This window comes from Lagenorhynchus albirostris, chromosome 3 (genome assembly GCF_949774975.1).
Source record: "Lagenorhynchus albirostris chromosome 3, mLagAlb1.1, whole genome shotgun sequence".
Classification (NCBI taxonomy): domain Eukaryota; kingdom Metazoa; phylum Chordata; class Mammalia; order Artiodactyla; family Delphinidae; genus Lagenorhynchus; species Lagenorhynchus albirostris.
In genome coordinates, this window is record NC_083097.1 from 57693481 (window position 1) to 57708789 (window position 15309).

Sequence of the window (15309 nt, forward strand, 5' to 3'; positions counted from 1 at the left end):
TTTTTTTTTTTGCGGTACGTGGGCCTCTCACTGCTGTGGCCTCTCCCGTTGCGGAGCACAGGCTCCGGACGCGCGGGCTCAGCGGCCATGGCTCACGGGCCCAGCCGCTCCGCGGCATGTGGGATCCCCCCAGACCGGGGCCCCCCGCTGTACTTTTTGATGTTTTTCAGGAGGCTGCTGCCTGCCTAGAGTCTATGGGGCCATAAGACAGGCAACCATTGCAATACTGTTGACCACTCACTGGGTGAATCCATTTTCTTTCATTATTTTGGAGTTTTTAAAAAACCCTGTGTAATTTGCTGTCTCGACTTTTATGTGACGAGTCCTTTACTGTGTTCACTTCTCCCCATTACTTATCTTCCACGTTCTCATTCAACGAGGACATAAGGAGTAGGGATTGGAACACGAGTGCCAGTCGCAAAGGGAGAGGGCACAATCATCTCCTTCAGGGCTGAGGCAGCCGCTCCCAGTGGGCTCAGAGGCGCTTCCTCCTCCCCATCCTGTGCGAGAGGCCATGGGTCCAAACGCAAGGCCCGCTCTAGGCAGGCGGACGTGAGCCCTACAGGCCCATTGACTTACCCATTCAGTAAGTCTTTTCTGAGCACCCACTCTCTGCCAGGTACTGTTCTCAGCACTGGTGATGAAGCAGTAACCAAAAAGGCAAAGAGAAAAAAGCCCTCATCTCATGGAGTTTCCTTCCATTGAATTTCACTCACGCCTTTGTGGAATGACGAACACTGCTCGAGGCGCTGGGGACGCAGCTGGGAACCGAGCCAAGTTTGCACACTCAGGGAGCACACGTCCCAGTGGCCATGGAGAGAGGGACATTTCTGGGAGTCAGGAATCAATTCTCCCCATTTTGTGCACAAGGAGGTGGCAGCAGAGAGAGGTCACATAACTTGTGTGAGGTGACACTGCTTGCCCAGGCAGTCCGAACTCAGGTGGGTAAATGGTTGCCCGCCACACTGTAGATACCCACCACCGTTCTCTAACAGACTGTTTTCCTATTTAGTCTTTGGGCTGCTGCTCTAGAGTTCTTTCCAGCTTTTGTGTGATGGAAAAGTGCAAAATTGGAATCATTGCCTTGAAACAAGCTCTCCTCCACGTGACCGACCTGTCTCATAAAGCCCTTACGATGGGAGACTGTGACCCACATGCAGGGACAGGTCTTGATGACACATCAGCAACAAGCAGACTCTGCTAAAAACCTCAGCTCTGCCATGAACTGGCTTCTGAACAGGATGCAAGTTACTCAGCTGTGTTTCCTTTTGTGGAAAATGGTGGAGTGGGAGTGTCATATCATACTTCCTTCAAAATAAGGTTTAAATGAGAAAATACAGGTGGGGCACCTTGATCAGTATCTGACTGTGGACGCTTAGCCAACACTGTCTTGTGATGAGTGCAAGTTATAGCACGTGGCTAGAGCGGACTTAGTGGTGATCATGTGTGTGCTGGGATATCAGGACACAGCTCTTCACCTCGTGGTGACCAGGTGAGCAGATTTTCTGCTTGAACATTCCTTAGACGGGGGTACAGCTCTTCTCTGTGTGCTCTACGGGAGTGAAATGGGAAGAGGGAGTTGTGTGGTGGATTCTCCTTTTTTAAAAAATTTTCATTGGTGTCTAGTTGATTTACAATGTTGTGTTAGTTTCAGGTGTACAGCAAAGTGAATCAGTTTTATATATCTATATATCTCCACTCTTTTTTAGATTCTTTTCCCATATATGCCATTACAGAGTATTGAGTAGAGTTCCCTGTGCCATTCAGTAGGTTCTTATTAGTTATCCGTTTTATATATAGTAGAGTGTATATGTCCATCCCAATCTCCCAGTTTATCCCTCTCCCCTTTCCCTCTGGTAGCCGTAAGTTTGTTTTCTACATCTGTAACTCTATCTCTCTTTTGTAGATAAGTTCATTTGTACCCTTTTTTTAGATTCCACATATGATGGATCCATCATATGATGGATTCTCCTTATTTGAATATCTCCTGTGAGATATTATTAGGAAAACCAAGAAGTCTTTTATCCATGCAAAATTTCCTTTCCAAGATTTTTCGTTTTGAATACCGTGGCCCAATGTCTTTTTAGAACTGTTGAATACGGTTCCAATGTCTTATCAAGATGCAGGTCCTTTAACCAGGGTGGCTGAGGTGTTGGGGATTTAGGAAAGCAATTAAGGAGGCTGTTCTGCAGGGGTGATTACTCAGCTGGATACACAGCTCTTATCTTAGCCTCATTGTGGAATATCCATCCAAGGGCTTGGTCAGTGTTGCTGCCTAGAAGCTAGGTACCTGGGCATTTGCAAGACAGTTACACTCCATACCCGTAGAATGTACTTCCTAGCCCCAGGAAGTCACCTGTGCTGCTTTCATTTGACAGAGAGGCTCAGTCTTCTCTCTATTTCTTTTAGAGACTGACTTTGCCAGTCCATGTTCTCCTCCTGCCTACAGAAGAGAATGAGTTTCATCCTTAAAACGCCAAAATAAGATCTCAAACTGATACGATGCTCATTTTGTATATTGTTATAATAATATTAGTATTTTCATATAAAGAAAAATTCTCCACCTTGCCTCCCCCAGTTCATCACAGAATTAAAGAATCCTAGTTTGAGCTGGAAAGAATCTCAGATTCCTCAGAATTCACCTAGATACAAGGGATTCTGCTCCCATCTGCTATGGCTACTTTGCTCCAGCTGGGTCCGATTAGCAGGTTAGGAGGAAGGACAAGCATTTACTAAGCATATCAACTGAGGAGTCTAATACAGTTGAAATAAGCTTATAAGTTGAAGGTATATTTAAGGAGTTTTTCCCCCTGAATTGAAATAGACTCTAAGTGTGAAATCTTAGGGACATAAAAGTATTCCAAAGAGAAAATTGAATGTTGTTTATATTGTTGAAAGATGACTTTGCCTCATTTTATTCAAGCAGTTGAGTAAATTAGGAAAATTCTGTCCTGACCTCAGTTTGAAGTATAATGATTTAGAGCTTCTGCTTAGTTGATAGTTGCCACCAAATTTTGGGGCTGAGGGTGATGTCTTTTATTTTACTCCATGACTTAATTTTTGACTGTTTGAGATCTTATGGGGATGGGGGGTGGGGAGGGTGGGAGAGAGTGCACACTCTAGATGTAAAAAATCTATATTATAAAAGCATATTAAACATAGAGTTACCTTATGACCCAGTGATGACACTCCTAGATATATACTCAAGAGAAATAAAAACATAGATCTCCTTAAACTTACACACAAATGCTCAAAGCAGCATTATTCATAACTGCCCCAAATGGAAACAATCCAAAAAGTCCATCAGCTGAGGAATGGATATACAAAATGTGATCTATCCATACAACGGAGTAGTATTTGGCAATAAAAAGGAATGAGATACGGACACATTATAACACAAATGGACCTTGACAACATGCCTTGTGAAAGAAGCCAGTTACAAAAGACCACATAGTGTATAATTCCATTTATGTGAAGTATCCAAAATGGGATCCATTAAGACAGAAAGTAGATTAGTGGTTGCTTAGGGCTGGGGTGGGAGCGGTGGTGGTCGGGGAGAAATGGGTAGCGAGTACAAATGGGTATGGGGTTTCTTGTTGGGGTGATGAAAATGTTCTAAAACTCGTTGTGGTGATGACTGCACAGCTCTGAGTATATTAAAAATCATTGAATTGTATACTTTAAATAGATGAATAGTATGGTATTGAATTATACCTCAAAGCTGTTATATATATGTATACATACATACATATATATACATGTATATACATGCATATATGTATATACATAATATATATACAAATAAATATACAAATACAAATATATATGTGTATATGTGTGAAGGGAATATACTAAACCATTAATGGTGGATTTATGGATTTTTTTCCTCAGTCCCTTTCAAGTTTTCTGAATTACTTTTGTGACTCAAAAAAGTGTCACGAATAATTTGAATTAAAAAAAAACACTACGTATTTCAAAAAAGATGTCTTAATTTTTTTCTGAAAGAATTCAGAGTAGAAATGTAAAAATTATATTGTAAAAGAGCACGTTTTGAGTTGCTTGAGGTCTTCTCTCGCCTTGGCATCCTCTCCCTGACTGCTGATCCTGGAGGCTTGGATCACTGGGGGCCCGGTTGAGCTTGTTAAATTATATGGAATGTTGGGACTCATGGACTAACAGGGCTCATGTTGATATTTCTATTGATAAGTGCCTCATTGTTTCTCCCAGTCCATATTTATACTGGGAATGCCAACAGCTATCAGTTGGCATTAGTAAAGGTGGGATTAGTACTCCCACCTTTAGAAAAAAAAAAAAAAAGGGAGTAATTGAGATACTGAAACAGAAGATCAGAGTGTTATAATAGCCTGTGAATTGAGAGCGGTAGATGGTTTTTCAAATTTTTTCCCTTTGCCATTTTAATTCTCTAGCAGTTATGAATCAGACATGCACACTAGGGTAAAATATTAAGGTGACTCGTGAAGTGAAGCCCTTAGTGAAACTCCAGTGCGTAACTAGAGAGGAAAGGGTGACTTTTGGGCTTGCAGAGCTGAAGGGGTGGGAGGAAGCCAGGGGAAAAACATTCATCTGTCTCATCCAGCTGACAGTTCAGAAGCTGTGATGAAATAGCACCGGTATTGGAATATTTGAATTAGTAATTTAATAAAGTAAACAACTTTCCCTTTCTTGTCCCTAATGATCTGTTGCATCTCATTGGTTATTTTGGGCCATCAGATCTACATGGAGGAGAGAAACATTTATTCAGCATCTGTAATATGCTAGGCACCCTGCTTGGCCCTGGAGATACAGGTGTTGGGCTTAAATTGATTTGGACCCAGCCTTCCCAGAGCTAATAGTCTATTGGGAGAAGAGGATTCATTCAAAGACTGTGAACTACCCTATGAGTCCCTTTGGGCATTTGTGGGGCAGACAGAGCAAGCTGAGAGCATGACCCGTGTTTTCTTTTGTGCTTTTGATGCTGCCCTGCATGTCTAACCCAGTTGGGGACTTGATCGTGGAGAGCTGAACCTGAGGGTCGGGGTGAAGCAGCAGTAGTTGTCTGGCTGGCTCTGATCGAGATCCTTTTTGCCTCCTTCCTGGGGGAGGAGTCAGATGACACAGCAAATTGTAGCTGAAGAATACTGAGCACCCTGTATTTTCCATGTAAGCTTTGTCTTTGCTTAAGTCCAGCCTCCATGGTCCCATTTCTCAAAAGGAGACGGTATGACTTGTGCCCAGAGTTGAGCTCTATTAGGCTAATCTGTTTCCTAACAAGACACTGGTATTGATCTTATGCTGTTTGCTAGTGCAGTGTCCCTAGTGAACATGAATATTAGAGATTATTTCTTGATCCATTATAGTATGGCAATAAAAAACATGTTTATGATGTTTGGCAAATCTGATTTAGGAGGTGGAGGTCCTTCCTTCTGGGTAGGCCTTGAAAGGGAGATTAATAGGTCTTTAAAACAGAATAGCTTGGGGTTACTGATATCATTATCTGCTGAAGGTTGCTATAGCAATGAGTGGTTTGATTGCACTGTGCAGTTGGTGGTGCAGTGGGTGAGTGTAAAAGGATCCTCGTCATTTAGCAGAAACTCTCCTGGAGCAATTTAATTAAACTCTGGTGGAAGGAGTGCCAAATTCTTTAAAAGCTCTAAGATATAGTTCTGTATCATCCTAGATTAATTAAAGATACATGATTATCCTGTCACAAATTTTTTTTTAATTTATTTTTTAAATTTTTTTGGCTGCATTGGGTCTTCGTTGCTGTGCGCAGGCTTTCTCCAGTTGCGGTGAGCGGGGTCTACTCTTCGTTGCGGTGCACAGGCTTCTCACTGTGATAGCTTCTCTTGTTGCGGAGCACGGGCTCTAGGCACACGGGCTTCAGTAGTTGTGGCTCGTGGACTCTAGAGCTCAGGCTCAATAGTTGTGGCGCACGGGCTTAGTTGCTCCGCGGCATGTGGGATCTTCCCGGACCAGGGCTCGAACCTGTGTTCCCTACATTGGCAGGCGGATTCTTAACCACTGCGCTGCCAGGGAAGTCCCACAAATATTTTTAATGATTTTGAGATAGTTTTATAACCTTGAAAGTTGTTTTAAAAATGATTATACGTTTTATAAAGACGTCTATTTTAACATAGTTTGTAGTATTTGTTTGAATGTTGAACAAAATTGCATTAGACTGTAAGGAAAATGTAGACTGGCAGTGTATGAAGACTAGCCTTTTGAGAGGGGTAGGGAGCTGGAATCTGAACATACCACTGGGGTGGACTCTGAACATATTACTGGGTGAACACATCCTTTGTTGTTACAGGTGGATCACCTGACTTCTTCATCAGCAGTCTTGAATAAAATGTGTATTATTTTTCTGCATCAGTGTTGTAGGTACAGAATTCTTTAGAAATGCAGAATTGTTATCATTTAAAAGCATATGGTCTGCAATGTCTCTAAAGGAATATCCAGTGACGGGCAGTAAAAATGTGTGTGACTCTCTTGCTGTCTATGCAGATGTGTCTGTTGAAACTTTAGTTCTAGTTACCCTCCTTCACCCAATTTTTAGGATTTGGGTATATGTATTTTAAAACAGAAGACCTGTTGTGCTCCCATATGGTAAACACTATAGTAGGTGCTTCACATCAGTTTTCTGCATCTGTGCAGTAGAACGAAAACTTTCTCTTAATATAGTGTTTTGGACTTCGGTGCTTAAACAGCAGGCTTTTGAGGGGTGAAGGTGTCTCATTTTGACATTCCCATCGCGGGCCCTCTTGTTCTGCAGATGGTACTCTGCTGCCACCTGGAGGCCTTTTGTGGGGTGTGCATGTAAAGGTAGGTGGGGTTGCTGAGGAGCACAGGCTGCCCAGGCTGGGTGTCAGCTACAGCCTTGTCCTTACTCCCTGTAGAGGTCAGCTGACATAACCACATGAAATTGAGGCTATTACCCTTTCATTTTTCATCATAGAAGCTAATATGCATTATGAATTCAAGAGCAATATACTGTTGTGGAGGGCAGATATCTTACTAACTTGCTTGATATAAAGCAAATTCAAAGTTATTGTTATGCAGATTAAAAAAAATACATCATGACTTTGTGTCTGTTGACTTCTCTGCTCCATCCTTACCTTGTTAAGATTCATCATGGAAAGCCACCTAAACGAAAACCTTATACTTTTTCTAAGCAGAAACATGGATGGAAACTGGCATTGCTGCCAGGCAGTAAGAAGGGCTTGAATAAATCCGCTTGGAGGTTTGAGGCCTCACGTGACTGAAATTAACAGGAGTGGCAAAGTGTGGGAGGGAATGCCTAGTTAATGGACCTGGTGGGGAAACTAAGGGGCTCCCCAGAACTGGCATCCAGCAGGGCCTGGGGGGCAGGGAAGCTGAGGGGTCGAGAAGAGGGCCTGGGCCCACAGTGTTGTATATTAATACAAATTCAGGGTGAAGAGTTCCATCCAGCTGCCCTTGTTAGGAGCGCCCAACACTTCTGTTTTCCTTCGGCCCAAACCTACTTTGGGTGGTTATTTCAATAACGGGCTCTTGTTTACGGGCAACTGAGTATTTGGGAAGAAAACCAATCAATCAAGACACAGAGAAAAGCACACCTTAAGTGGACCTTCTGTTCATCCCAGAACATCATGACCACTGATGCTTCCAGGAAAGCCTCTATTCAGAGCGAAGGCCACCGGTGTGCATGGGGCTGGTTAGTGCAGAGCCTGGCACTGTCTGAGGTCCCAGCCCAAGGGGTGTGCTGATGTTCTTGACATTAAACAATGGGCAAGAGAAAACCAAACCTCATCTAGAATGAATTAGGCTCTTTTGAAACATGAAATCGGTGGCACTTGAGGAAGGAGACGTGAGATTTCCTCAGGTGGGTACGAGTCACGTCTTTAGAATCTGTGCTGTTTTGAAGAGGCTTCGGTCAGTGCACAGCCTTCCTTCTGAATTAGGGACATTTGTTTATTTAACAATCATTGTCTTCCTCAGGATTTCCTGTGAGAGCTCCTGGACTTGTTTACATCTTGGTCCACACAAATAATACCAGAGCGTGGGCTGTCAGGTTATCAGATATTCTGCTCTTCGGAGAGTTGATTTTTAAGAAGCCTAATCTAAAACCTAGCTCCACACAGACGGCTCTGAGCAACTCATTTGCATTTGTCATCTAGTTTCTTTTTTTATTTTCCTTTTTATTCTTCTTCCTTTTTTTTTTTAATGGAAATTCCTATCAGCAGATCCTGATAAGAATTATTCCTTTTGCAGAGATTAAGAATTCGGTGTCCAGCAGATCATCGCCTGGAGAGGAGAATGTAAAGGTAATGATTCCCTGCCCATTTTCATCTTTGTGCTTCTCTCCAGAGTTGAAGTAGAAGTGAAGACCTAGCAGTAATAAACACAGGATAAAAAACCCAAAGCAAAAAAACCCCTCAGGGATATGTCCCAGGGCACATTCAGAATAACTTGAAATTGCTTCCTTTATCGAATTTTAGATCTCTGCTCTTAATGAGCAAACCTAGCTGTCTTTCTGGGTCGTAGTTGTATATGCAAGATGACTGTATACCTTTTCCAAAAATTCGTACTTGAAGATGATATCTACAGATGTTTGCCAACAATGCCATTGCAGGAATGAACTTGGGAGATATTCTCTGAATATAAAATAACCTATGGATAGCTTTTAGGCATGCATCAGCTTGGGACAGATTCTTCCCTTATTTCTAGCTCTTAATATTACGTACAAGACTAGTTTTCTGTTTATGTGTGGTGACACATGTAACATGTCTTTACTGATGTTTTCTTAGGTTGTTTTTTCATTTGCAAAAATAAACATTACTGTTATCAAGTAAGTAACTTGTAAAAAAGCCACCTGACTTTATCTTTTCCAGCGTGTGAAAAGCCCAGTGGTTCAACTGAATGAACATGAAGACCAGGACAGTCTATATTTGGGTATGTTCCAAAATATTGCTCCCCCCAGCATGCATATGGGGGTATCACAGACCCAGGTATGCAGGCGACAAGAAGAAAATCTACTTAGAAATAAAATCTTCCTTCCTGGGGGCCTTGTCTATTTCTTGAAACCCACCCAGGTAAATTTTTTTTGCAGCATCAGTTATAATACTATGACTTCAGGCATTCAATCTCCATTTACACTCTAAAAAACAAAACAAAACACAGAAAGCAATCCAAGCTTTTCTAGACAGTTTTACTCTGAGTCAGATGTTGGCTCGGGGCTTGTCATATGTTACCTTGTTATTCCTATGAGGTTGGCACTACCAGCTTCCGTTTCAGGTGATGACGACTGAGCCCACTGGTAGAGGGTAAATGGGGCAGTTGAGACTCATAACTTCATCCTGCCTGGCCTCAGAATCCCCAAGTTTACCGCTATCCTATTTTTTTTTTTTTTTTTTTTGGTGGTACGTGGGCCTCACTGTTGTGGCCTCTCCCGTTGCGGAGCACAGGCTCCGGACGCGCAGGCTCAGTGGCCATGGCTCACGGGCCCAGCCGCTCCGCGGCATGTGGGATCTTCCCGGACGAGGGCACGAACCCGTGTCCCCTGCATCAGCAGGCGGACTCTCAACCACTGCGCCACCAGGGAAGCCCTACCGCTATCCTATTTTGATACCCGGTAGGGGGTCCCCTGGAGCTGAGCCTGTGTGATCTTATCCCCTGGCCTCAGGAAAAGACCAGATGCTTATCTTGGGTCATGGATCTGATGTGGGTGTCCCTTCAAAGGAACCAGGAGCTCCCTTGGCAAGGGGAAAGTATTTCTCCCCTTGGCCCTGGGAATTCTTGTCTGCTCACAAGCATTGTAATTCACCACTCCCCAAGGGGCACCTCCCCAAATCTCCTCCTTGGGCATTTTCTAATTCTTCAGGGCTAATCAGGGCTCCAGACTTAACCTTTGAGTTAGAGCCTGATGAAGCTCTTGGGGGTTTGAGGACATGCACAGGCTGGGCTATCAGCAGATGCCTTGTCCGGGCACTTGGATGGTCTGGGGCTGATAAGGGGGAAGCAGGTAATCCAGAGATTGCCCAGTTGGTTTCTTCCGGCTCAGTGAAGCTGCAGCAGCTCACACACCTGGAAGGTGCCTGGGCAGAGCAGTCTTGGGAGTGGCAGGGGTGTGGTGGTGGCTATGGCAGTGACCAAGTGCTTGGGCTGATGTGAAATCAGCGAAAAGCAAGACAGCTCCCTGGGTGAACTTAGTAGCGAAGGTGGGTGGCCTGCGGAGCCTGGCGGTGCAGGGGGCTCCCTGGGGAGTGCAGGCATGCAACAGAGCAGTTACAAGAATAAAGCAGGGTGAGGAGGAAGCACCCTCAGCATCGGCTGGCTGTGCTGCTTGTAGTTTGGCCACAAGCCAGAGGTGCTTTCTGGCTCTCCTTGTGTGAGGTGCTACTGAAATGGGAATAGAAACTAGATCATACCGGGCTTTGTGCACACCTTGAATATTTCTGCTATAGAAGGTAAGAGTAATGATTTACTTCCAGAAGAGGGGAAGAGGAAGGAGAAATGAAAGCAAACGTGCCCATGTGGGTGAGTGTCGCAGGCTGTTGAAGCCCAGAGCTCGACTGCCGCTCACGCATGCAGGATGTCTCATCTCCAGATTGCATCATGCTCCCAGGAATGTTCGCTTTGAAGAATGTTTACCGAGACAGGTTGCTGGTGGGGGAGGAGTGCTGGCTGTTAAAAGTATTAGATAGCAGGATTATTTTCATGTTAGACTTCAAAAATTCACTCCGTTCTCAAACCGGTATCCTTGCTGGGTAGGAAGGCACATGTTATGGACATTGCAGTAGCCTGACCTGATCGGGGTGTTTTGTCAGTAATGTCGTGTCTGAGGAGGGACGTGATAAAGAATTTGAGAGAGACGAGCGTGTATGACATTAATCCGGTGATTTATGAGAAGGTCTATGAATGGTTTATCCCTTGTGTGAACATTGGCTTTGTTGTTCATTTAACCTTGGTGGATTAGAAAAGGTCACCTGATTTTATGCAAAGAACATAATAGAATCAGGTGGTAAGCTGGTGTCTGGAACCGGAAGTGGCTTTTCCCCGTGGCCGCTTCTAAACCGTTCTACTTTATACGTGCTTATATTCTGCTTGGTCTCTAAGGAAGTGCTGATAAACGTGGCATTGAGGTATATGGCTTTGCTGATTTGTGTTATTCAAAATGGTGTGACGTGAGTTTAGTGCGATCTCATAAACGACATCAGCGCCGTTCCAGTGGAACTTTCTCTGATGACGGGCATGTTCTGTATCTGCGCTATTCAGATATAGCCAGGTAGCCACATATGTCTATATAGCATGGGACGTATGACCAGTGTGACTGAGGAACTGCCTTTGAACTTTATTTTTGGCACTGGACAGGGAAGCACCAGAGTAAGCTCCCTTTGTATTGCTGTCGTTGGCCCATGAGCATCAGGAACCGGCTCACCATTAGTTTATACACTGAAAATGACTACTGATTGGAAGAATAAAGTCTCTAGTGGGTAACAGCTGGTAACCTCATCCAAGCTGGCGCCCCCGAACCACCACAGTAGTGCGTAGTGATAGTAAGATTACATTTATGGTGAGTCCAGAAGTGAGGGCCCCGCTCTCTGTGGATAACTGTGAGGGCTTGGCCTTTTGCTCAAAGGGGAGAGTATGAGTTGAGCGCTGGGGTCCGATTCTGTCGCTGCCACAGTGAAGAGTGAGACTCCTCAGCGTGCAGTGCCTTCACATTCTGGTCAGGTAGGGTGCGGGGAGAGGGCAAAGCATTTGGAGGAAAGGGTAGAAGAGAAGGTAAATGAAATGGGTCAATATGGAAATTAAAAGGAAGGAAGGGTCCATTTGGCTCAAGGATATGGGGCTAAATATGATTAAGGAATAGAAGCGCAACAGTGGGCAGCTGTGACTGTTGTACCAGGGAGAAGTGATGCGGACATCTAGAGGGAAACGTGGACAACCTCTGGGAAATACAGTGGAGAGGGTGAGCTTTGGCTGCCCCGTTGGAATACCAGCTGCAAACAAAGATGCATAAGCCATCGCTGGATTGGCAAAGCCGGAAACGGCTTGCTTAGTTTTCTTGCACACTCTTCTTTTGAAAGGTTGAATCTGAAAAAATAAAGCCATGTGCCTGATTAGAAATTCAGATTTCCAGTTAAAAGTTAAGTGTGTGCCTGAGGACTGTGAAACAAGAGTGCCAGTGTCTCAGGTGGGTTACAGAAGCCCCTGGAGGGTGACACTCCTGCTCCCTCAGCAAGTGATATTCAAGTGTGAGTGAGGTTGTACGGGACAGCCCAGATTTAGTGACACTCATATTGAAACTGACTTTCCTGCAGTCATTTATCAGCCGCTACCTGCACTGGACTGAAGATGACTTGAACTTTACTGGCTCAAGCTGTGTATTGTATGACCATTTGGATGGAAAAATGAAGGATTGGTAAAACCGACGTGTTACGACAAGAGCTCGGAGCACGTTTAACTTTCCCCGTGGGAGAAGGTGGGAGGGAGGTAGAGACCCTAGGGGCAGTGGTGGTGGAATCGGCTGGCATCCTCCTCCTGCCTGTGAAGTCTCGGTACCGTGAAGTGCTGGGCCGGAAGTGGTGCCGTATCTGCTCTTTGGCTGGCGGAGAGAGAGCTTGATGCAAGTGCCGGAGGTTCTAAGCGTCTTATTGTTACGCTTAGAAAAAATAAATTAGTTTTGTCTTTTGTAATTACAGAAGTAATAAATGCTCACAGTAGAAAAATTAGAAATTTTAGAATAGAAAAACAGCCCTATCGTTCTGCCACCCCCAAAGCAGCGACTATTAAATTTTGGTGTGTTTACGTGATCATGGTTGTGATCATGTAAACAATAGAATTCTGTGTCCTGCTTTATTCACGTAACATTATATGCCACAAGTAAGCTTCATTTTAGAAGGTAGCTTAAAATGATGCTGTACGTTTTTCTATGATTACTTTTGTATGAAGAAGGGAAAATGTCATAGATTCTTTCCACAAGTGTTTATCGACCAGGAAAACAAAACAAAACCCTCCTTTTTATAATATGTATTGTTGATTTTACAGAGTGGCCCAATTGTCAGTACATGCTAAGGCTTGAATCCCAGTTATTGGTTAATGCCCTGGGTCACTTCCTTGCTGTTACTCTTCATTACTTATATGTAATATGCGAAAACCTCTTAGTGGGTGTTGAGGCTGGGAAGGTGGGCACTAGGGAGACAGATGAACCAAAGCTGGATGTGAAAGGAAACCTGACTTGATACCAGAAAAACTCATCCAGATGAGTCGGGAAGAGAAGGAAGCAGAAACAGAAACAAACAGTAGGAAGTGAGGTGTTTCAGGGCGCTCAACCCAGCTGACACAGACAAGACAGAGAAACAGAGACCCCGCATAGGAAGCTTAGGAAAACATCACCAAAGGGAAACTGGAAGATAATGATTGGGAGATCCAAAGAACAGTCCCTCAGAACAGAATGCTAGGGGCAGCAGGAACTCCTTATCCAAGATCTGCTTTTGTGGGTGTGTCTGGGAGAGTCCAGGCCCATGGCTTTAGGTGGTGAGCTGGGTGGAGACGGTGCAGTCAACAGTGCTAGTCTGGCAAACCACCAATAAGTAGGACTAATTAGGTTAGTCTTTTCTTCTTATACTAACTTAAAGTTTGGAAATGGAATTGATGCTACTAAGCTATAAAACCTTATAAAAGAGCAATTTTAAGTTGCTTGGAAACATCTTGAAACTTTATTTGCAGAAGCAAGGTCCAAAATGTGGAATCTTAAGATCTAGGACCCATGTCACTGGAAGCTGGTCCTCTTTCGGCTGTGATTATTTCATAACTCATGTGTATCTATATTGAGATCTCAGAACTGTTGCATGAAACATGAAAGAAAAGAAAAAAGGAAAAAAAGGGAGAGGGAGTAACCTTAGCAGAGCTCTTAGCCTTCTGAAAAGTAAGTTTTCAAGCCTAATTTCTGGCAGGTCTCTCTTTATGCCCCGGGCTACAAAAGTTTTGGGTAGATTTTCTTCTTTTCTCTTCTGTTTTTGGGGTCATCTTTCCACCACAAACCAAAGCTTACCAGTGTTTCGGTTTTGAAATAAAGGGGCTGGGGCTGGAGAAATATCCCAAGAAGATCACTCGGAATGCACAGTTATTTGTAAAAGTTCTGATTCAGATTTTATTCCTTTCCTTCACTTCAATGAAAATTTCTTATTGCAGTTGTTGAGGTTTTAAAAATTGGTTTTGGTAGAAGAAATTGCCAACTTACTGGAATTCTGCTGAGTGGTATAAGCTGAATTTGGTTCTCTTATCACGAGCGTTCCGCCTTTTCTATTTGTGGTTTCATTCTCTGGATAAAATTCTCCTTGTGGAATGCGAATAAAGCATTTTTCTTTAAGTTAGACAATTGGAATATTTATTGACAGACTTTTATCCCGTAAGTTAAAAAAGAACTTAGGGGTTAATCTAAGTACTCTGTTATCTGAACTCTGCCTGCCCGTTGGAATTACCTTGGAGCTTTAACAAACAATCCTGAAGCCCTGGTCCCACCCCCACAGAAGTCTGACCTAATTGGCCTGAAGTGCAGCCTGTGTTGCAGGAGTTGTAGAAGCTTCCCAGGTGATTCTCAGGTACAGCCAAGGTTGAGAACCATGACATGGCTCCTTAAGGGAGCCCTGCTCTGCTGAAATCACTCTGACTTACTGGGTTTTCAGTGTTTTGGGAATTGGAGCATTGTGGTTCTACTTTTATCTCAGTTGGTTACAAAAGCAATTCATGGAAGCCCATTTGTATTAGGTTTGCAGACTTTTAATGATGATCACCGTCAACATCATGGTAGATCCGTGGGAAAGGTAAAAAACAAAAAAAATTCATTGACAGTTTCCTAAATACTTGAACCTAAATGAGATGATTAAACCTTTAAAGATGATTTTTAAACATTAAGAAGGAATCAAGTGATTGTAGTTTGCTGTCACATTCATTTATTGGACTTAAGAGGTGCACAGTTCGGGATGAAGGGATGGATGGTTGTTTATACCAATGTCCTAGGGCGTTACAAGGAGGCTTGATGTTTGACAGTAGTACCAACCTAGCTGTCGTGTATTCTAAATCACCTTTTTCTTTCATGTCACAAACCAACTTAATTTCTGAAATGTGATCTAGGAGGGGGGAAAAAATGACAGTTCTTTCTCTGAACTCTAAATTTTTCATTCTCCAAAACAGGATCCTCAACTCCAAACAAACCAGCTTAGTGAATAATTCCAGAGCTTCTGTCCCTAAAGGTTCTGTTTTGATTAAATCAAATCATTATAAATTTCAAACAAGTATAAAATCTTAAGGAAACTACAACTACCT

The 15309-nt window shown here is 43.4% G+C and overlaps 1 protein-coding gene across 1 annotated transcript in view; it reads left to right on the forward strand.

Moving 5' to 3' along the window:
* The window catches only part of ARHGEF28 (Rho guanine nucleotide exchange factor 28), a 310128-nt gene that overhangs the window by 153815 nt on the left and 141004 nt on the right, over window positions 1-15309 (forward strand). Inside the window, 2 exon segments of the mRNA XM_060143115.1 lie at window positions 8251-8303; window positions 8871-8931. Of these exon segments, the coding sequence (XP_059999098.1) occupies window positions 8251-8303; window positions 8871-8931 (114 nt within the window).